Source organism: Neolamprologus multifasciatus, chromosome 23, assembly GCF_963576455.1.
Source record: "Neolamprologus multifasciatus chromosome 23, fNeoMul1.2, whole genome shotgun sequence".
Classification (NCBI taxonomy): domain Eukaryota; kingdom Metazoa; phylum Chordata; class Actinopteri; order Cichliformes; family Cichlidae; genus Neolamprologus; species Neolamprologus multifasciatus.
The window spans coordinates 4,380,160-4,402,894 of NC_140460.1; the positions used below are offsets into that span (position 1 = coordinate 4,380,160).

Consider the following 22,735-nt stretch of genomic DNA (forward strand, 5'->3'; position numbering starts at 1 on the left):
CTGATGTTAATATGAGTGATTGCTTTAAAAATGTCTCTTTCAGTTGTAATTTTAAATGGTAATAAATGTTATTCATGTAACATTTTACAATAGATCAAAAAGTCTGAGACAGATTCGTGAAATCTATTCTTTTATGCTTAAATGCTTTTTAGATACATTTTATGCTCCTTTAACTCTTTAAAGCCAAGTTTTTGTGAGTTATTCAGATATCATCAGTGTGATTTTTTTTTTCCTTCAAAAAACTGAAATACAAAAAAATGTCTGATGTAGCAAATCTGACACAAATATCTTATTACTTTTTTGCCATCGGAAGGTTCATTAAACACAAACAATTATGATATTTCATGGTTGAGGCTTTAAAGGCTTAAACTGCTACATAAAAATATAAAGTTTTCTCATTTAACATGCTTAATATCCCTTTATCTGCTCATTTTGAGCTCCTTGGCCTCTTACACTGTTCATTTTTATGTTAACGTTACGTTTCTATGCTAATGATGCACCGCTGTAAGCAGTCATTCAAAAAGTAAACAAAGGGTTAGCACCTTTGTTGGTGGAATACAAATGGTAAGTGGCAGCCACATTGCTGCTTGTCAAATGCACTTGCTAACTGATTATCAGAAAGTGTGAGCACCTTTATAAAAGCTGAAGCTTTAGAGGTTTGGAGTCAGACGTGCAAAAATCCCAAGAGCTACATCTCAGACTCTACAGGCCTCAGTAAGCATGTTAGATGTTAAACTTTATGGTAGTACAATTAGAAAAACACTAAACAACCATAGCTTCTAAGGGTTGCTAGGAAACAGTCTCCTCCATTCAAAACTAACATAGCAGCACAGCTTATTTTTTGTGAAATTACATCTAAACAAACCACAAGACTTCTGAAACAGTGTTCTTTCCACAGATGAGGACAAGGTTTTGGCCACAGTGCCACATTTGGCCCAAACCAAACACAGGCTGTCAGCATGAACACCTCATACTTTCAGCTTGTTTTGCAGCCACAGGACCTGGACACCTTACGGTCACTGAGTTGACTCCGAACTCCTCTGTATACGAAAGCAACCCAGAGTTACATGTAAGGCCATCTGTTCATGGCTAAAGCTTGGCCCAAAGTTGGGTCATGCAAGCAGGACAATGATCCCGAGCACAGTAGCAAATTTACAACTGAAAAACAAAAGAACATTGCAGTGACTCAGTCGAAGTCCAGACCTTCGTAGAAAATCTGGCAACAACGTGAAACCAATCTGAGGACTTTTAATTCTAGTCTGGTTTTCTTACTATAATTTCGTTTGCATGCCTTGGCTCATGCCGATGCAAACTTGTCACCAAGTAAATGTTATAAATTTACCTAATAAAGTAACTCAGATGTTTGAAAATATGTCCTAAATGTTTTTGTAGTCTCTCCTTTTCTAACCATAAATCATTATAAAACATTGTTTCATTTACCAAACACCACACGAATACGCTGGAGGCACTATGTTAGCACACTCGCATCCATTACAGGGAGACTTCAACAGAAAACAACATCAGGATCTAATTATACAGACAGGAACTAGAGAAACTGATGTAGGCCTGCATCTGTCTCAGGAAGGTATTCCTTTGAACTGGCCCTATGATCGAGAAAAATGACAAACACACTTTGTCAAAGTCTGATTAGGCTGCCAGCAACATTGTATAAAGTGATCAATCAAAGGCTGGATTAGGTGTGACAGATGCACAAATATTTCCACATCATAGGGCTGAAGGCACTTAACGTGCCTGGAAAACTAATAACTTATTAAGAAGAATTATAGCTCTTATAGGTGTGGTACACAATAAGTGATAACACACAGACAATATATCACAGCTATCATATTTAAAGAATGTTTTTGGACTCGTGCAAGCCTAGAAACTGAAATTCATAGTTGGCATCATCCGCTGTGTGAAAAATTATGTGAAAATAAATTGTAGTGATCATTTCTAGGTGTGTGTGGAGTTACTCTGTTACACCGTTAAGGAAATATCACCTGTTTGTTCAAAAGCTATCACGTCTACCCAGGCTGACAACTAACATGTCTCAATTTTTAAATGTCAAAGAGAAACATAGCGGCGTCTCATGACTGTGCTTTACTCTGATCTGCTGTGGCAAGTTATTCGTGTTGGATTGACACCAACGTCTGACATTCATAGTTGATGGTTTGGGAAGATGAAAGGACTTCAGTTGACATGGTGCCTTGCTATTTAGGTTTGGCCATGTATCTGCAGGGAGAAACATGAGGTATCATCAAACAAAGCTGACACAGGAATGTCATGTACATTGTTCTCATTCTGCGCTGACAAGGCTTAAAAAACTGTTTGGGTGAATCTGGTAGAAAAGAGCCGTTAAATAATTATATGGATATTTTAAGGGGGTAAAGGTGATATTTTTCCTTCCTTGTCACACAAATTAAGCTTGCAAGTTCAAACCCATCAAACTTCATTACTATAAATACCCTGGATTTACTGTACTTTAGAAAAGAATGCATTAGACAAACTTTCAGTATGCTGGCAGGGCAGTGCTGGAACAATGAGTTGCATTTCATGTAGAGAAATATTGCTTTAGACACTAATGTAGCACATATAATGGACACATTTTGGTGGATTTTATTGATGTGGGTCTGTCTAAGCTCCTGTGGCTCAACAGATCTTAAGAAGGAACAAATTATCCTTTGGCTCCTTTGGCTCCTGCAACATACGAAGAAATATTCAGACAACATGGCAACAAAATGTCTCCTATAGAACCCTGGATATGAAAATATGCAGACTGTTGACTGAGGGGTGTGTTTGGGGTAAAGCTGTGTACGTGTGTGTGTGTGTGTGCGCATGTAAAAGAGAGGGGGATTCAAGAATTTGACCCAAGAAATCAGGTTGGAATCTCAGCTGTAAAAACATACCTTCCACATGACTACAGGTCTGCCTGTTAGCCCTACACTTTACGGATATCTCTGCAGTGATTAAATATCTCCTGTCAAGGTGTGGCGACCCAGAAACACGAGGGAAATCAAAAATAAAAGTAACAGCAGTGAGCGATTGGGGTGACCAGAGTAATGTTAAGAGCTGGAGTTGTACAGAGGCATGGTTTGACCTCCAGAAGATGATGGAGGGCTCAACCCACTGAACTGGACACACAGTCTTAACAGATCGGACCGTGCTCCCAAAAAGGGATTTGTAAGGGATAAGATGCAGGGGGGCAAATGCTTGATATAATCTTTGCAAGGCAGCAAACTGGGAGGTGTACAAAACAGACAACAAGCGGCGTGGAATGCAATTTTGAAAACTGAATTAAGCACAGCACATTTTTTTTCATTGTTTTTTGTGCTTAAAATACTGAGCAAAAAGTTCCAATGAAATGAGTGCACAAAATTCAAGGACAAGTTATAACCTGCAATTCCTTTTTAAACCTCACCACCATAGGAGAGACGAAAGAGCTGTCTAAGGACATAGGAGACATGATTGCAGAGTGCATATTAATAAATGAAAGAAAGACAAAGTAACTGTCAATCGCCCTCAGGCTGGTACCCCAAGATGTGCATCATCAGTGATCATGGGAACAACAAGGGATAACCCTAGGAATGCAAAGCAGGACCCCACTCACCAAGAAAACCAATGGTGACAAGTTGCCAGGTTGTGGTTTGAAAACTTGCTCAAGAAGGCCCATTCGGAGAAAAGTTTCAAGGTTGTTAGATGTCGCAGCAGATGGCCCCGCCCCTCCCTGAGCCTGGTTCTGCTGGAGGTTTCTTCCTGTTAAAAGGGAGTTTTTCCTTCCCACTGTCGCCAAAGTGCTGCTCATAGGGGGTCATATGATTGTTGGGTTTTTCTCTGTATCTATGAAGCGCCTTGAGGCGACTTTTGTTGTGATTTGGCGCTATATAAATAAAATTGAATTGAATTGAATAGACCAAAATTGGGCTCCGAGCATTTAGAAAGAAATGACTGTTGACTATGGCCCAAAGAACATCATCCCTACCAAACAGGCGGTGGCAGCATTGTGCATTGGGGATGTAAATCTGCAAAGGGTACAGGATTGTGCAGCACCTGCAGTTTGACCTCCAAGTCTGAGGCCGTGGTTCTCAGTTGGAAAAGGGTGGAGTGTTCACGCCAATCCAGAGACAAGTTACTGCCCCCAATGGAGAACTTCAAGAATCTCAAGGTGTCCTTCATAAGTGAGGGAAGACTGGGGCAGGATATTGACAAATGGACTGTTTTGGTGACATCAGTAATGTGAGTGGTATGAACCCTGTAGAGAGAGCTGAAGCTTTGTGTAGCTAAGTGATAATCTAGAAAACTTAAGGATTTGTGAAAGATATATGAAGAGCAGTGGCCAAAAATCCCCACTGAGTGCACACGAACCCGGTGACCAACTACAAGAAACATTTGACAGCTCTGCTTGCCAACAAGAATTAATCCAAGTAATAAATCATATTTTCCAAGGGGATACTTCTTTCCTTCATTTTTTCATAAGTGTTTAAAATTATGACTTGCTAAACAGTACTTGCTAAAAATCACGTTGTCAATGCCAGCATGTGGAGAGCATTGCAAAATCCTATGCTTAACCTTGTGATAGAGCTATTGTGCCCATTTTATGGTAATCATTGCATATCTAAATAAAAAGAATGCAAATAGGTGCAATTAAAATTCTTAAAATTGAAAAGAGGTCTTGGCTGTATTAAATGCCACTTTAATTTTACTAGTTTGTTATAAATAACTAAGCTTTAAAAAGCCAAGGGTTTAAAGCTTATCCCAGCATGCCATTTCCCCCCCATTATTATAAAAGCAAATCATTAGGCCAACCAGCCCTGGATTCATATTTCATGTTCTGCTGTGGACACGGGAAAGCTCTGCATTGTATCTTCACATGAGATTTCCTTCATGGAATGTCTTAATCGACTGTGGAAATAAAATTACGCTTCAACATGCGATTATATTTTATTAGAATAGAGCGCCGCATGCTCTCCTGTGCCAGTCAGGCATTCCTCTGCAGGGAGTTGACGGGACCAAATATCTGTGTTCATCCCCCCCCCCCTCCCCTGAAACACTAAACCTAGAAAATCTGCTTAAACACACTCGACTCGAGCATTTATTTTGAAAATCCGCACTACAAAAACTCAAAAGGTCTTGATTGAGCCTGGAGTGAGAAACCGGACACTCTGGATGTTTAAAAATTGCTGCCAAGAAGAAAAGCACACATCTTATGTCCACAGAGATCCAGACACATTCCTAATGCAAACTCGAGGGTCGCTGTGTTGCACAAGAAATTTGACCTTCAACATTTCACCACTGGCTGCGTTGCGCTCTGTAAGAGTCCAAAACTCAATGTTCCAGCAATGGTAATGACATAATATTTATTCCAAGAGAATTATCTTAGTAATATTTGAAAAAATAAACATCTCACATAATACGCCATTGTCTTAAATGCAGAGGATCTTTCATGTGTCACCTGCGGTTTTATTTGTTATGAAAAGTAAGACAAGAACAAGTTTGCAGAAGTAATTGTTCAGGACATGCAGTCGAAAACTCTAAAAACTAGGCTGACCTTGAGGCTGCTGTAGAGCCAAAATACCCCGGGGCATCAGTAAACGTCAGTAAAGGCCGTTCCGCTGAGACTAGCCTTTTTTCCACCACAAATTCAAAATATCAAACAAAATTAATTCAGTACGTTCTTTACTACAAAATAGTTTACTGCAGTTATGTCCCCACTGGCTGATAACAGACAAGGATTCAAGGGAAGGGTAAACAACAAAGACGTTTAGAAACTCCTTTAAAAACAGTTAACAGGCTCTGGGGAGACAAATTTATGACTGATGCTTTTACTGCATAGGCCGTGTGTTTGGGATCACGGTCGTGCTGAAAAGTGAAGCCAATCACTTTCCAGATGGTATTGTATGGTGTAGTACTTTTCTGTGTTCATAATTCCATCAGTTTGACCAGATTTCCAACACCACTGGCAGAAATGGAGCCCCAAACCATGAAAGAGACACCGTTGTTTTACAGATGGCTGACGACAGTAGTGTACCTCTCTCCTTACCATCTCTAAACACACTGACAAAATGTCAAATTGGGATTCATCACTTTTCAGCCCAGTTCTTATGTAATTTGGCATACCTCGGCCTTTTCTGCCTGCTTCAGTGATGGAGCAGCTGATGGGCCACATCTCTCTTTGTTGGATTTGTTTCTATATTACTTAAGGAGGTGCTGTTGATCGGATAGTTTTTAAGCCTGCCATTTCTTTTGAATTTCACAGCACCAATTTCCTGAAATGTTTTAAGGACACACAGCAAACCACCCTGACATAAGTTTTATAAATACTATTTTATGCTGGTGAAACAGTGTTTTGTTTGGTATTTTTCATAGATTGTTACACAATCTGTTCCCCTTTCTCTTGTTCAAAGTGCAAAAACATACTATTTAAAAGTGGTTCTTTGCCAAGTTTTCTTTTATATTTATACGCAACACCAGTTTGTTGCTTGAGTTGGCCGCATTTGTTATGTTTGAATGATTCATAGCTCAGTGTTAACTGGCTTAATAAAAAAAACATTCTTCTGAAAAAGCTCATGTCCAAGGACTGGATTGAAAATGAGTGAAAAAGCAGTCAATATGAAAGGAAAGCCTGCAGAACTGCTGCTCAAAACCACTAAAATTATTACAAGAAAGTCCGATTTCTTAGAAGTGAAACATAAAGAGACAAGAGACGGCTCAAGACATTTATACAGACAAAAAAATTGTTGATCTGATTTGTCTCCAAAAACTTCAAGATGTTATTCTATTATTTAAATACAAGGAGGAAATTCTACAAATGTGTTAGCAAGGGCAGGATAGCTCTGACATCACTGGATGAGCACATTTACTTTAGAGCAGGCTGCTTTAAAAACAAACAAACAAAAATGCATCCACCTGAATTGTGCAGGAGTAAAAAAGGAATTTAAAGTATGCACTTCAGTTTCTCAGCGGTGAGTGTTGCTCACAGTGCTTGTCATTCATTTTTCTTATGTTGAAACTTATTCAGAAGATGCTTAATCTCTTGTTTACCTCTGGGAGATCTGAAAAACTAGTTAAAATTGGAGTCAAGTTTGCAGTGCACAAATCTTTTTGCTTTTAATGTCACTCTGCAGATTTTAAATGGGAAAACTCCACTGAAGCCTGACATTATTACTCTTACAGCTTTACCAGTAATGCTGAGTGTGACACAAACCTGCACAGACTTCATTCTGTTGTTTACATACTTTTATTTCTTGTACAGTGAATAGTATTTCACAAGTGTATATACAAAAAAATGTACACATTTCCATCACAAGTCTTCAAAGTTTAGCATGAAAAATCTTGAGGAACCATCGTACAAAAGCATTAATAAATGTTGAATTTCAGATTTTGACTTAGAAAAGTAGCAGAAAGTTTCCGACAGTGAATTATGACCCTGTAATAAAAACTTTGATGGTTGCAAACAGTTTTGACCAGTCTCCTGAAGCAGTCTTTAATCCAGTGTGCCTGCAGAAAAAATAAAGTCAGTAAAACATATTCGGGTTCAAACTGAGGCAATAAATTCAATATTAAGTGGAATACTGAATTTTGTGCATGTGACGAATTCAATCAGCATCGTAATGCAGACAACTTTAAAAGTTGTTTTTTACTTCTATCTTCGTATGGCTTACCTTCAAGAAATGCAAACTCATCTATGGCTTCTATTGCATTGTCTGCAAAAAAGAAAACAAATGATACAATATTATCACAATATTTTACTCATGGTGTCATATAATTGTGAATTTGCAACATTTTGCAAAATGCTGAGTATTGCAATGACGGATGTTGTGATCTATCACCTTTTTTCAACTGCAAATTATTTCCTCTAACTCTGTCAGTCTGTTTTATCCAATAAGATAACGTTATCTCACTTCAGTTTTTCTTTTTTTGCTGCAAAATGAGATTCTCAATAGAACTAACAGTGTCACTAAAACCTGCCATAAATTTGCCATAACATGGAGTCAGTCGGTAAGTCATAAATCACATGCAATCTGTTTCTGTTAATACGGCAAACTGTGTCAAAAATCACAAATAAGTCCAATCGAGTTGTGCTCATTGACAAAGACTCATTCAGAGTGATGGCAACATGTTGCCAATCTCTCTGTCTTTATCGATTTGATACCAATTATTTGCAAAACTCTGAATAAGTTCTCTGAGAGTGACTGTAGACAGACTAAGTCAAGCTGCATCTGTTTGCAGAAAGCCTGCCTCCTATCAGGAGCATTCAAAAATAGTTGTGAGTATGCAACACCTTCAAGCTGTGGGAAAGCATCTAGTCACCACAAGTTACAATCAGTTTTAGGGAAATGTAAAATAAAGTTAATAAAATCACCTTTTTTTTTTCTTTCTTTTTTAAAATTTTGTAGCTGCAAGGAGCCTGTTGTCCTATTTTTATTTGTGACTGAGCCATTAGCTTGCTCTGAATTAGGACGTAGTGTGTCCAGTGTCGGGTGTTTTTTGATTGTCCTGATTTAATGCAAGTTTACTTAGTTAACATTATCTCAGCATGAGATAAGCCCTCTTGTTTGTAGTATTCCTAGATTATTATTACAAACCATATGTCAAACACACAAACTAAGCAGACACAGGTGCCTCAGGTGAGATCAAAAAGTAAAATTGATGCTGAAGACAGAACACAGAGGTGCCACACAGAGTATTTCTCTACTGAGTACAAAGCAACATGTGTAGCATGTTTTTGAGTTGTAATGCTGATATTTGAATCAGTCACAGAAAAGGAACAGGGGCCTAAAATTAAAACATGTCCTGTTTCTTCAAGTCAAATCTCAGCGTGATGTAGTTGTTATTCTGAGAAATATGTACAAATGTCAAATTCAGGCTTATGAAGCAGGTTGTATAATTATCTTTGGGTAAGACACTGATCACCGCTGGATGATGACTGTGCCCCTGTTAGGTTAGAAGCACACAGGCACAGAAAAAGGCACATATATGAATGGGTGAAAGAGGCTTGTAGAAGGAAAGTGCTTTGATGTTCTTTGATAGAACAGGAAAATGCTATACAAGCACCAGCCCATTTTCTATTTATGCGAGTAGACTTTAAATGGAATTAAGTACATGTTTAATCCACTTACCCAAGTCTTTTCTTTGCAAAGTTTTCCTCTTCCCTTGCTGTGCATACACTAGAGCATCTTTGGCAATCATCTCAACAAACAATTCCTGTACAAAAAGAAACCAAAAAGAAATCGTTCAAAATGAACCAGAGAAATGATCAGAATTTTTTTTTTTTTTTTTATTAACACAAGCAACTGATAAAATATATTTGTGCTGAAATGCAACTGTTTTGCACAACTGGCTGCTCCCTAAACAGTCACCACAGCAGATCATCTGCCTCCATGCCACCCTATTGCTAGCATGCTCTTCTGCATGTCCTCCGTCACCACATCAATGAACCTCCACTAAGATCTTTCCTCTTTTCTTCTTGCCTGGCAGCTCCACAGTCAGCATCCAATATATCCACCATGTCTTCTGTGAACATGTCCAAACCATTGTCCCTGAAGTCTGTCTTTTACCCCAAAGCACTCAACCTGAGCTGTCCTTCTAGCAAGTCTCACTGACACCAGGCCTTGTAAACCTTCCCTTTCCCTGCTATAGACTGTCACACAGTCTCCCAACACTCACTTCGACCCTGCCTGCACTCTCTTCTTGACCTCTCTTGAGCACTGTTTGTCCCGGGTATTTAAACTCATCTACCTTCACTACCTCTGCTCCTTGCAGCTTTACTGTTACACCTGTCTCCCTCTCATTCACACATGTGTCCCATCTTACTTCTACTAGCTTTCATTCCCTATGTAGCATGAAGTTTGTTCAGTTTGACTCTAACATTTTAGTTAGACATTAACGTGAGTAAACGCGTTTACTCCAAAGGTTAACCTACACTAAAGTTTAAATATACTTCAGTAATTTCAGGCTGATAAATTTAGGTCATGGCTGATAAATAAACTAAAATGAAATATAAACATTTAGAAAATATATTATTTACTATCTGCACTTAAGTTTGTTAGCATCATATAGAGAGTCAGCACTCGTGTTACCAGGACGGTTAGGATATCAGTGGTCTCACCGTGGCTTTAGCGATGATGAACACAGACTCCTGGCTGGCGAGGGCCACGTCTGGGTCGGTCTTCATCAGAGCCTTGATGCGGGCCAGCGGGAGTTTGGATAGCCGGCTGTGGCTCACCGTGACTGGGCCCGTCTGCTGCTGCTGGCCGCTGTCCTCCGCCTCGGCCCCGCGGGTCTCCTCCTCACTCTCACACCGGTCAGGGTCGTGCTCCGTTGCGGTCACAAGACTCGTCGTCACTGTTGCTGCCATTTTCTGATATTTTGCGCTAATTTTATGTCTTAAGAAATAAACACACACGTAGAAACGACTATGGTTTAATAGCTACATGTCACAGATAATAACATCAACAACCGCAGCGGGCGCGCGCCAGCATGTGGTTCCGGGCTTTCGTGAGAAGGCCTGCGCTGATTCGTCAGTGAGTGCAGGCCCCGCCAATTAATCCTCTTCGGTGATTGGACAGATTGTGAATCCAGGCCTCGCTATTGGCTAAAGTTAAACGTCATTCACTGCACATTGCCGCCTAGATAGCGGGGTGTAGCCAGAGCCCTACTAACTAAGGGGTCCGAGTGTAGACACGAAGTCGCAGGTGAAGTTGGCCACAAATAACACTTTGCTGTTGTATGGTTAAAATATATAATTTTTATAACTTTGTAAATTTTACATTATTTTGTGTATGTGCTAAATGTTATTTTTTGTGACATTTACCAAAAGTGGGAAAACTCAACTGTACTCCTCAATATTTCCACTAGGGGGCAGTGGGAACAAACTATTAAAAACAACTGTATAGTACTGTACATCAGTATACGCTATTGTGAACTTATTGTGAACTCTATTGTGAAATATAAATCAGTAAAGTCAGTAAAATTGTATTCATTTGAAGTTTTGTTTGTCTCTGGTGTCCAGTATTAGCTCTACTTTTAATGATTATTGTTGCTGTTAGATTCGATGCACTGTGTGGATTCCTTCATCAGCTGACACAGAGGTCATCCAAGTGTGGATGTGGTGTATGGCTATGCCTGAACACTTTACCATCTAATATCACAACACCTGCAATCTTTTTAAGCTCTCTCCTGTTATGCGAATACAGCATGATTAATGGGAAGCTGAAGTTTGCTCTTATGGTCTCATGTGATAGTCTTTATTAACTAATTCTCTGTTATTTCAGCTGCTGTTTTATCTGACAGCAGTGTTTGGGTTTCAATTGAATTAATTCATAGATTCTCATACCTTCTTTTCATCCATATCTGACAATATTAGCATTTTTTAGCCAATTATGACAGACATATATGTCTGTGTCTCTTCACATCATATTTTCTCCTGTGTAAAACTGGAAAAAAAAAATCAAAAGTCTACAAAACCTCTATTTCAGAGTATACTGCCGCTTTATTTTCCTTGTGATAGTTTCCCTCATATTCACCAAAATCTGCAATGCTTATGACTCTCTGGTAACTTGTCACTTTCGCCGATGAGTACAGTGTTAGACCCACAAACCTTCTTCTTCTGCCTATATAAATAAAAACATCTTCCCTTATATGCATTTTTAAGGAATAAATGGCGAAAAAGCCAGATGTAGCAAATAAGATATTAATATTAAATTAATGTATTCTTGTTTCATCAGAAGGTTCCCTAAACACTATATTTGCAAAAAAAAAAAAAATTTCTGGCAGTTATTTGAGAAAATCACTATATTAATATGCTTAGTATGGTTCAGGCTTTAAAGTGTTAAAGAGCTTAAAGAGCTATTAAAGCTTAAAGCTGGGCTTTTAGTAATCTGCTAGTTCTTTTATGTTTCTCGACGTGTTTGCGTGGGTTTTCTTCAGGTAGTCCGGCTCTATCACAGTCCAAAGATTAGTTTGTGATTCAAAATTGCCCACAGGGATGAATGTGAATAGTTTTTCGTCTCTCTGTGTTAGCCTTGTGTCAGATTGGCAACCTGTCCAGGGTGTACCCTGCCTCTCCCCCTATAGTAGCTGGGATAGGCTCCAGTCCACCTGCAATAGAGTATCTAAATAGCACATTAAACTCTTCTTACCTGAATATTTTAATGTATGAATGTATGTTTTCATTAGCACTTTATTTTATTCCAGAAAGTTATTAAAACACATTTTAGATTTTATTTATTTATATATTTTTATATATTTTTTGTCAGAGCTTGACGTTGCCATCTGACAAACAATAAATATGGTCTAATGAAGGGTCCTTAGGGACTAGTAAAGCGCTATATAAATACAGGCCATTTAATGAAAAGAACGCCCACGAACTTGCTTTCGTGTGTAAGTTACATGAGCATTATCATCATTATGAAAGCAGGCATGCCTATTTTTATTCTTTGAAAGTATCTTTGCATCATGTCCATTGTGTCAGGTCATGTCAGCAGTCCACTAATACACTCTGTTAATAGGATTGTGAGGACTGCTTTAGTCCACTGACGCTCCATTCACATGTTCAGCCACAGTCAGGTGTTACACTCTGAGGAAGAGATATGAAGGACTCACAGCTCCCAGGTAAAATATTTTAGTTTTATTACTGTTATTGATCAGCTAATGTGATTCTTTTTCATGTTGTTTTTAAAATTAGATGTACTTTTGTAAAAAGTACTTTAAATCATCTGTATAAAATCTCTTATCAACCGTAGCCTTGGTGATTAGTAAGATTTAGAAAACCCATATTTGGATGATTTAAAATTGTATTTTGTTTCCGAAGTGCCAGATTGGCAACTGAATATATCTCCACTCTTATATGTGAATTTTCCACAAAAGATGATTCAAAGCTACTCGTTAAATCTCATTCATTGCTATTATTTTTCACAGTGACTACGTCGCTCCAGTCATACAAGCTGTTACATTTACAGGTAGATTTAACAAGAATAATAGAAAAGCAGTTTCACGTGGATCCAAATGCTGATAATAATCATCTGCCTGCTCAGTTTCATACGCAGTGTGGAAGTGTAATCCTAAATTGGCAACTCTGTTCATTCTTGTTTTGCCAGTCTAGTCTTCATTAGCATCCTATAAATAGCTTTCTGCAAGCTAAATGGCATTAATTCTCCATCTAAAAAACCCAAGTAATCCTCGGCTATATTTGATCGACAAAGTCCAAGAGGAGGAAGAACATAATCACACTGTAATGTTTAATATTTGTTTATTATTATTGGTAATAGTTGACTGGCTGGTTCATTTTGCTCACAGATGTTTTTGAGAGGTTATGCATGCTCTCCAAGATGCCCACACAGGATTCAAGTAGCCGGTCTGGCATCTGACCTGATTGTCGGGTCAGATTTGAGACTCTATGCTATTGCTTAGACTGTACTGCACAATTTCCTGTAAAAACAAAAGAAACGCCGTACGAGGCAATCGTTCGAGCCAAAGCATTGTTCTGTTTTTGGAGAAATTTGTGCACTATCAAAAAAAATGCAAATTAACGTGCTGATTCTTAAGAACCGTGTCCAAAAAATGAAAACTTCAATTCCCAGAGCAGAAAAAACAGGAACGGTCAACATCCTGCTTTTGTCCATTAAAAATGAAAACACACATATTGAAATCCATTTACCGTGATCCAGAAATCTTGTTTCCTGCATAGTGGTCACAACACTAACACCGCAAAGGTGCAATGTTAGTATTTTCAGAAACGGTGTGAGTGGAAGCTCTAACCGGGAGAAGAGATTCAGTTTTATTCATTTCAGATTATACTTTGTTTTTGTTCTCCTAAAGCAAAAGAATATAACATAAGCAGATGAGTGATAGCAAAATAAATCAAAACTTTTAGTTTGCCACATTCTTGTCTATCGTAGCATCATTTTTAATAATATCCACTGACAGCTTAAAAGTGCAGATAGAAACTCGGGTTAAATTTAGGCAGAATACAGGCCTGACCTTTTGACTTATGTGGGATGTACAGTTACATACCAGGTAAGTTAGCATGGAGGTCAATCTTATTATCCATGTCCCATACAGCTCTACTTACGCAACTTGTGTGCGCCCTGAGTTTTGCACACACAAAGGTGTTTGTCTAAGAAGCGATGTCGTCTCGGTCCAAATCTAAAGGAAATCCTAATATTTCTGCTATTTCACACAGCACGGCTGCAACGTTTTCACACTTTTTTTACTTTTACTTCCAAGCCGTCAAAATGCGTCTCTGGCCGAAAGAGAAAACGAGCAAAAAACCCAAAGATGACTCTCCGAAGACGCAAAAACCAGCCAAGCCCCTGGCTTCTGCTGCCATCCCGCAGCTGACTGACGCGGAGAGGAGAGAGCAGTCTCCGTTTGAGAGGATCGTCTATGACATGACCCACAACGAGAAGATCGTCAATGACCTCGTGCTCGGTCGAAGGATCGGCTTTTACGAGCTGCGTGGAGAAATCGGGCAAGGCAACTTCTCTACAGTCAAGCTGGGCATCCATGCCTTGACGAAAGGTAAAGAACCGTCAGTTATTTAGGATGTTCGTCCCAGTTATTCGGTCACCGTTAGTCATCTTTTTTATGTGTTTCAAACTCATTCCTGCTTCACTCACATTCCAGTGTTCTGAATAAGTGTTCAAGAGCACCATAAATCTGTGCAGACTTTAAAAAACAACAACAATCATCCTATTAAAAGCTAATTCCCCTCCTTTTGATCAGATGCGTCTTGTCTGTTCTTGTGTTAAATCTCCTAAATATACATCCGTCCTTATTTCAGTCCTTAACCTCATCAGACCTTCTTTAAATCTGTCACTGACAGCTAAGCCTTCTCCCTCCCCTTCTCCTGTCTCAGAGAGAGTAGCTGTTAAAATCATGGACAAGCTGCATCTGGATAAGAAGAAACAGCCTCTGACTTCCTCAGAGATCAGCTGCATGGAGAAGCTGTGCCACCCCAACATCGTGCGCCTTTATGAGGTGATGGAGACGAGCCGGAAGCTGTATCTGGTCATGGAGTACGGCAGCGGTGGAGACTTGTTCTCTCGAATCACCACGAGGGGGAAGCTTAACGACCTGGAAGCCAAGCTGGTCTTCGCACAAATCATCTCTGCTGTTAAGCACATGGTGAGCTTCGGTTTCCCCCTTAGTCACAGCATGAGTCTGTGATGTGTTCGCTGATTGAAATGAGGAGAGACAGCATGGAATGAATTAAAAAATCCCAGCTGGACTCAAAATGTGCCCGACTTTATGTGTTACGTGATCAGATTGAAACCTTAAGGCCTCTAACAATAAGTAGAGATGAGAATGTGAAACTGGGTCAAATTTGAGTATCGTGTTAAAGGATACTTTGACATGCAGGGTAGAGCAGACAGAGACCGAGCCACTGACCTGCCGATGAGTAAACAAAGAGAACAGTTTAAGAGTCACTAATTCAGTTAAAATGAACTAAAACCAGAAGATGCATTATAAATAAATGTTGGTTAAAGTGTATTATAGATAGTTGCAATATAGACAGATGATAATCATGTAATTTAAGTGTCTGAGTCATGAGTAACTCACAATATCTGCTCCCAATAACATTTTTCTTTGTAAAAATGATTGATTTTGGAGATTTCGATACATGAGCCACATCTGTGTAGCAGAAGGAAAAATGTAGCCTTGAATGGCCAAACAATGCTTCATCAGTGCATGTGGGTGTTTATAATAATAATAATAGTTAATTAGTTCCCTGTCCGTCTTTATCCCCTCTGAGCGTCTCCTTTTCTTCACAATAGGTTAGTTAAGCTGTTATAGTGGGCAAAGTTTCAAATAATGGGATCAGCTAAGTGCTAGCAGCTGCTCATATTAAATGTCAATAAGAGTGGCCTCAGTCAATCGGACACAAACTGACTTCTGACACCGACTGCAAAGCTATTCTGATAGGGTCCAAAACTCAAAACGAGCAGAGTGAAAAATCGATCCTCTTTAAATCAAAATGTAGATATCCGACACAAATGCATTAATAACTTATCATAAGACGAAGCAAAGAAATGTTGCTATATCAGTGTTTTGCCCCACAGTGCAGAAATGAACCAGGGCGCTGGTGTTCAATTCAATTCAATTTTATTTATATAGCGCCAAATCACAACAAAGGTCGCCCCAAGGCGCTTCATAGATACAGAGAAAAACCCAACAATCATATGACCCCCTACGAGCAGCACTTTGGCGACAGTGGGAAGGAAAAACTCCCTTTTAACAGGAAGAAACCTCCGGCAGAACCAGGCTCATCTGCTGCGACCGGTTGGGGTGAGAGAAGGAAGACAGGATAAAGACATGCTGTGGAAGAGAGACAGAGATTAATAACAGATATGATTCAATGCAGAGAGGTCTGTTAACACATAGTGAGTGAGAAAGGTGACTGGAAAGGAAAAACTCAATGCATCATGGGAATCCCCAGCCTACACCTATTGCAGCATAACTAAGGGAGGATTCAGGGTCACCTGGTCCAGCCCTAACTATATATGTGCTCTGTGAGCATAAAAGGAGAACTCTTTCTAAAATTGTCCATATGTGTGTAACATTTCAGCATGACTGCAACATCATCCACCGAGACCTGAAACCGGAGAATATCTTCTACACCACCAGCTTTTGCATCAAAGTTGGGGATTTTGGCTTCAGCACCGAGAGCAGCCCTGCTGAGCTTCTCACCACCTTCTGTGGCTCTCCGCCCTACGCTGCTCCTGAACTTTTTAAGGAAAAGGGATACTCTGGACGTTACTCAGACATTTGGGCTTTAGGTATTCTCTTGTACTTCATGACAACAGCAACTTTACCCTTTTATGGGGAAAATCTGGGCAGGCTGAAGCGCTGCATCCTCCAGGGGGCTTACCGTATCCCCTCTTATGTGCCAGATCCGTGCCAGCTGGTCATCAAAGGCATGCTGCGGATTGTGCCTGCTGATCGCTCCTCTTTAACGCAGATTTCAGGCAGTGCTTGGCTGAAGGGGATTGAGTTCCCTCGTCCCTATACGCCGTTGCCACTGTCTCCTGCTCACTTTGCACAGACAAATCAGACTCTGTGCGTGGAAGAGCAAGAGGTAAAGAGTTTGCTGTCGGATCTCGGGGTCGTGGCGCTTCATTTCCAGAATAACCCCTGCTTGGACTGCAGGAATCCACTGACAGGGGCCTATCGGATCCTCCTCCATCGAGTCCAGAAGAGGAGGTCGGTCGAGGCTGTGGGTTACTCTGTGCTCCAAACAGATGAGTACGAGAGTCCGAGCAAGTGGTCTGCAGCATCAGTTGACAAACACAATCCTTCCACTGTATGTGCAATACTGTAACGACAAAGAGCTGCTTCATTTGTGGCACCAAAGCGACTTTATCACATGTGTGCGCTCTCATGCAGTCCAGGTATTATGTTACACACAGACTGAAGTGGCAGTGGATGTGGAGGTCAGAGTGGACAGTTGTTTTCCACATTGTAAATCAGTTACAGCTCATAGACCAGCCTGTGATTACATCACCAACGGCAAGATTACTGACGCAAAACACCTATCAATCACTGAATGGCTATCAGCATCTTCCAATCCTTCTTAGTCAGTCAAATCTGACCTAATCCAGGTAAGCCTAATGAGACAGCCACAAGGGAACATGCTTGGCCCAACAGAAAGTAAAAAAGAAAATGTGTATCAGGAGGAAATATAAGAAAAAGAGAGATAACAAAAAATAAATTGTAAAATTAACCTACCGCATTTGCATTACAGCAAATGCCTCAAATGCCTTCACTGGGTATGCATGTGACGTAAAAGTGATTATAAATGCAGTTCATGTTGTTCAGTAAGGAGGAGAGTCAAGCGCACAGTGAATGTTGGGAGTTTACCTTGGTGTTATTCTATTTTTTTCATATCTTTGTAAATTATTCTCATGTTTGCTCACATTTTAAAGCAACGTTTTCATAAATCCTCCAGGGATGCTGCCCTGAGCTTCAAGCCACGCTGTATCAGTAATTCTAGCACAGATTAAGGCCAGATTCATTAAACAGAATAAAGTTATTTTCAAACAGTAATTTAAAACTGTTTCCCCTCTAATCTCCTCATCTGGACATCCTCCCCCTGATTCTTTCCTTCCAGCAGGAGGCATGTTATCACAGCACAATGTGATCGTCTCGTTCAGCTGCATGCAAGACTCCAGATTTATATTGTTAAAAACTGCGATTTCTACTGGGACGCAAAACGAGATCTTCTTTATTTGCAAGCCTTGAAATTCGATAAATCTTCGACTCTCGAGCCAGTTCTCAGGAACTGACTTTGGAGTCAATTCAAGCACTTACGGTAAAAGGAGTTTATGAAAAATGAAAGTGTGCACTGTGAACATAACGTGTCATTTCACCCCAAGTGCATATAAAAACGAACTGGCTCTCTCCCCAGTTAATGATGGTTCATTTTCCCATCACTTGCACTTCTCCCTGAGGGTACAGCGGTCTCTCTAAACCAGGTATAGCTCTGGGACCAGTAACATTACAACTTGACGTCAGTCCTGTCAATGACTGCACACACCTGCTCTGTTTCTGATGGGTATTTGGCACTATCATATTTATATTTTGCAATAAAATATTTAGCCCTCAACCCGCAGCCTGTTCGCACAAGAATGTGAAGACACACTGCGCGGGCAAGCGCAGACACATCGAGAGATCACAAAGATCCGAACAAGTGCCAAGAATTAGTCCCGACTCGCTGTTTATTTATGACTCTGCTCTTGTTCAGTACCGGTGGACAATAAGTGTCTGTTATCATTTCCACTTGAGAAAACTCTTATCATCAAGTCTCAGCAGAGTCATTCATTAAACTGCTCACCGATCTAATCGCTAATGTTCTTTAACTTAACATTGAGAAAAAAGGGGTTCAAAAGGTTACACGGGCATGGCTGCAAAGTAAGCTGCTTGTTTTCCACCAGAGTTTAAATTCAAAGTTAAATGAGCGTGACTTATCACTCAGCTTCACCAAACAAAAGCAGAAGATTTCTCTGTGCGATGTAAAGCCTGAGACCACAAGGACAAATCTATGAATTTGCTCATATGATCACATAATAATCAAAGTCTTAGTCTTTTTTTCTTTTTACTGTTACTTTCACATTATTAATGTTCTGCTTTTACCTTTACACATCCTCTGGGATTATCACAAAGAGCCAAGTTTTTGTCTTCGTCAGCAAGTTTGCATTTGTTGGAAATGGTACTTGGCAGTAAAAGAGAACCTCTGAGCTCTGAATGAATGAGAAATCAGAGCAGAGATGGTTGTGAAATAGTAAACAGTACATTCCTAATATGGGCAATTTGTACTAACTATGAGGTTTTTTGCAAAAGAAAACTGCAATTATAGTGGACTGCATGTTAAACATATGTATGTGCACCTCCCTGCTTATTCTCTTTGCTAATCTCTCCACCAGAGAAATAAAAGTTCCCCAAAGTCGTTACCTTTTAAACCGCCTCACTTTAAGACATGATAAATGATTTAGTTTTAGTTTGATATCAGCATGAACAAAGACCCTTAATTTATATTTATTATTGCATAGCCAGCTGCTTTTATCTGCACTGATTGGTTTCAGTGTGCAGCTGCTTGTTTGTTTGAAGCCATTGAATGCGAGCGCTCTTCCAAGGAAAGAAGAGAAAGTTAAGTGTCTGTCAAATAGGAGCAAGACGTAACACGTCTCAGGGTTTAATTTCTTCAAACTACAACAAATGTTCAGCACTTTTGTTACCTGCAGCACGGAGAGCTGTTTCAAGTCTGTCACGTAAAAACTGAGGAGGATGAGCAACACCTTCACCTTCAGAGTTTAGCTGCGGCTCTTTGAACATTAACTAGTTTACTTTTCTCACACAAATATGATTTGAACCGAGAAGACAATCGACTGTGAAGCTTTATGAGGATGAGCAATGAAGTTTGTCTGTTTCCTGTACTCAACCGTTGGCGATTACGCCAACACTAAAGTATGCATCCTCATCTGAACTTGGTGATTCATGTGAGAGCTAAATTATTATCTCATTGAAAAGATTTCAGCGTTAAAGACATAATAATTTCTGATCTACTGGGATCAGCAGTTAAAACCAGTCACCCCAGTGGGCACAGACCTGGGAGTGTTAGCAGAGCATATACTCATATTCAGATATCTTCATTTATCAGTGGTCTTATCAACAAAGTGCCAAATATAGAGATCTCTGCTTCTCTTCACCAAGCACTGGTATGAAGAGGTCAAGTTAAGCTCTAAATTATGACGAAATTTGTTGAGCAACTCACTGATGAAGCCGACTATCCTTCCGTGCTGGGAAAATTAAAGACAAAGTTTTCCATTTTTTGTGTCCTACATTTGAGTGAACAAAGAAGAGGAAGGATTTTGTTCCAGCTTGAAGAAATTAAACGAACTAACTAAACTGTTGAGTCTGTGAATCAGCCCCATAAATACTCAGAGAACAAACAAACGAGTGAGTACTACGTTTTTGAAGAAAAATGTTTCTGCCTGCTCGTGTAGTTTATTGATCAGTCTTCCTGTTTCATGGAGTCTAATGTCATGTCCTCGTGTCGAATGTCATGTCTACACACACTATCGCACAAGCTGTTTCTCAGACATTGAAAGTAAACAGTTGAATAAAAGGAAAGGAAAAAGGTTGGGGATTTGGGGTGTGGGTGTGGGAGGATTAAGGACCTGATTAAAAACATACTTGGCTGCGTTTTCACTCAGGGACATGTGGTTTAGATAGACCATGTCTTTGCCCTTAAAAACCATGATACCCTGAAATTGGTGCTGACGTCTGGAGACATTTCCCAATACATCCATCACGCTCTTCTAAATGACTGACGTCTCGATGTGTGAGGGATGAACGTTGTTCCGGGCTGCCAAATGTTGCAGGAGCTGCAAGGCTGGATCACAAACTGTTGGAAAACAGTTGGCCTCCAGACCTCCTGGACCCTCAAAAGACCACTGTCTGCTTTTTGGTTGTACTGCAAGATTAAGTATTCAGATTCGCTGTCGACTGGGGCCTCCATTAACACATGTTGTGATCCTTTGATGCTGAAGAGACCTGTGCCAGAATTTTATTCAAATACGTTTTGTGTAAACTTTATTGTTCACACATGGTGCGTAAAAATGTAAAGAAGTTTCAATCTGTAGACTTCTGTGTGGGTGTTTTATCTATAAACCTTAAAGCAACATTCCTCTAAAAAGTCCTAAATAAATTAAAAGGCTGCTGTGAAACAAAATGAGGTGATAAAATGCACAATGAGGCCAGTTTTGGTGATATAATAGTTTCTTCTTTTAAGGAGGTCTTGAATAGATTCTTCCCTAACATGCTAAACTCACTCGTCACTTTATTAAGTACACCTTGTTAGTACCAGGTTAGGCCTCCTTTCTATACTGCACAGATTCAACAAAGTGGTGGAAGCATGCCTCAGAGATTTTAGCCCATATTGACATGATAGCATCGCAGAGTTGCTTCAGATTTATCGGCTTAACCTCAATGACGCAAATCTTCCATTTCAAAACATCCTAAAGAAGCTTTATTGGACTGAGGTGTGGTGTCTGTGGTGTTCCTTTGAGTACAACAGACTCATTGTCATGTTAAAGAAACCCGTTTGACACGATTTGAGATTTGTGACATGGAGGTTTATCCTACTCGAAGCTGCGATCAGAAGACGGGTACGCTGGGGTCATAAAAGGATGGACGTGGTCTACAACAAAACTCAGGTAAGCCCAATGGTACCAACACCACAGCACTGGTGCTACACGGCCGATAGAAAGAAAACATCCCCCCCTACCATTACAGTAGCACCACCAGCAGGATTAGTCTATGCAGGATTTTTTCTGCCGTCTGAACGTCACAGCAGAAATTGAGACTCATCAGACCAGACAACAGTTTTCCAACATCTTAACTAAGGAGGTGGGACCAGGTGTGGTCGTCTGCTGCTGATGTAGGTTAGACATGCTGTGCATTCAGAACTGCTCTTCTGCACACCTTGGCAGTAACAAGGGGTTATTTAAGTTGCTGTTACCTTCCTTAGAGGGCTCAACCCGGGGTTGCGGTCATGGCCTATTAAGGGCTCCGTTGGTTCTTAGGTGACGGTTTCCTCATGGCTGCGTGCAGCAGGGCTGGGGGAGGGTCTGTGCTGACGGACGTCGGTTACTGACCTGGTAGCCTGGCTGCCCCCTGGGTCGGTCCGAGACGGGCGTGGAGTTCTGGGGATGCTCCGTGTCTGGGCTGGGGCCTTGGCTGGGCCTTGGGGCTTGGGTCCTGGTTGGTGTGTTGCCAGGGTTGTGGGCGGGTGGGTGTATGGGGGCCCCGGCCCTGGCGCGGGGTGGCGCCAGTGCATAAGTTGCTGTTACCTTTCTCTCCATTTGAAGCAGTCTAATCATTCTCCTCTGACCTCTGGTATCAGCAAGACATTTTTCCCAGGAGAACTGCTGCATACTGGATATTTTTCTCTTGTTCGGATCATTTTCCGTAAACCACACTCACAGTTGTGTGGGAAAATCCCAGCACATTAGCAATTTCTGAAATACCCAAACCAGCATGAGCAGCACCAGCAACAATGCCACACTCAAAATCACTTAAGTCTTCCTCATTCTGATGCTCAGTTTGAACTTTGGGTCATCTCGACCACATTTACATGCCTAAATACATGATTATTATATGCATTAGGAGCCGTACCTAATAAGGTGACCTGCTATCATATATAATAATGCACTTTTCTGCATTTTCTGATACTTTTATT

The 22,735-nt window shown here is 40.3% G+C and overlaps 2 protein-coding genes across 3 annotated transcripts; one reads left to right on the forward strand and one right to left on the reverse strand.

Moving 5' to 3' along the window:
* Nucleotides 1–7,215: 7,215 nt before the first annotated feature.
* On the reverse strand, nt 7,216–10,511 carry pole4 (polymerase (DNA-directed), epsilon 4, accessory subunit). Its single transcript, XM_085151330.1, has 4 exons — nt 10,106–10,511; nt 9,117–9,201; nt 7,659–7,700; nt 7,216–7,494 (listed from the first exon to the last, which is right to left on the reverse strand). The coding sequence occupies exons 1-4, from the start codon at nt 10,352–10,354 to the stop codon at nt 7,481–7,483; spliced, it is 390 nt and encodes a 129-aa protein (XP_085007456.1). The 5' UTR covers nt 10,355–10,511; the 3' UTR covers nt 7,216–7,480.
* A 1,976-nt stretch (nt 10,512–12,487) lies between these two features.
* On the forward strand, nt 12,488–19,340 carry LOC146490772 (serine/threonine-protein kinase NIM1). Of its 2 annotated transcripts, XM_085151328.1 has the most exons (4): nt 12,488–12,609; nt 14,224–14,517; nt 14,855–15,123; nt 16,565–19,340. In XM_085151328.1, the coding sequence occupies exons 1-4, from the start codon at nt 12,588–12,590 to the stop codon at nt 17,315–17,317; spliced, it is 1,338 nt and encodes a 445-aa protein (XP_085007454.1). In that variant the 5' UTR covers nt 12,488–12,587; the 3' UTR covers nt 17,318–19,340. The 2 variants fall into 2 exon arrangements, with proteins under 2 accessions (XP_085007454.1, XP_085007453.1); XM_085151327.1 differs by lacking the exon at nt 12,488–12,609 and having other exon boundaries at nt 12,620–14,517.
* Nucleotides 19,341–22,735: the final 3,395 nt, after the last annotated feature.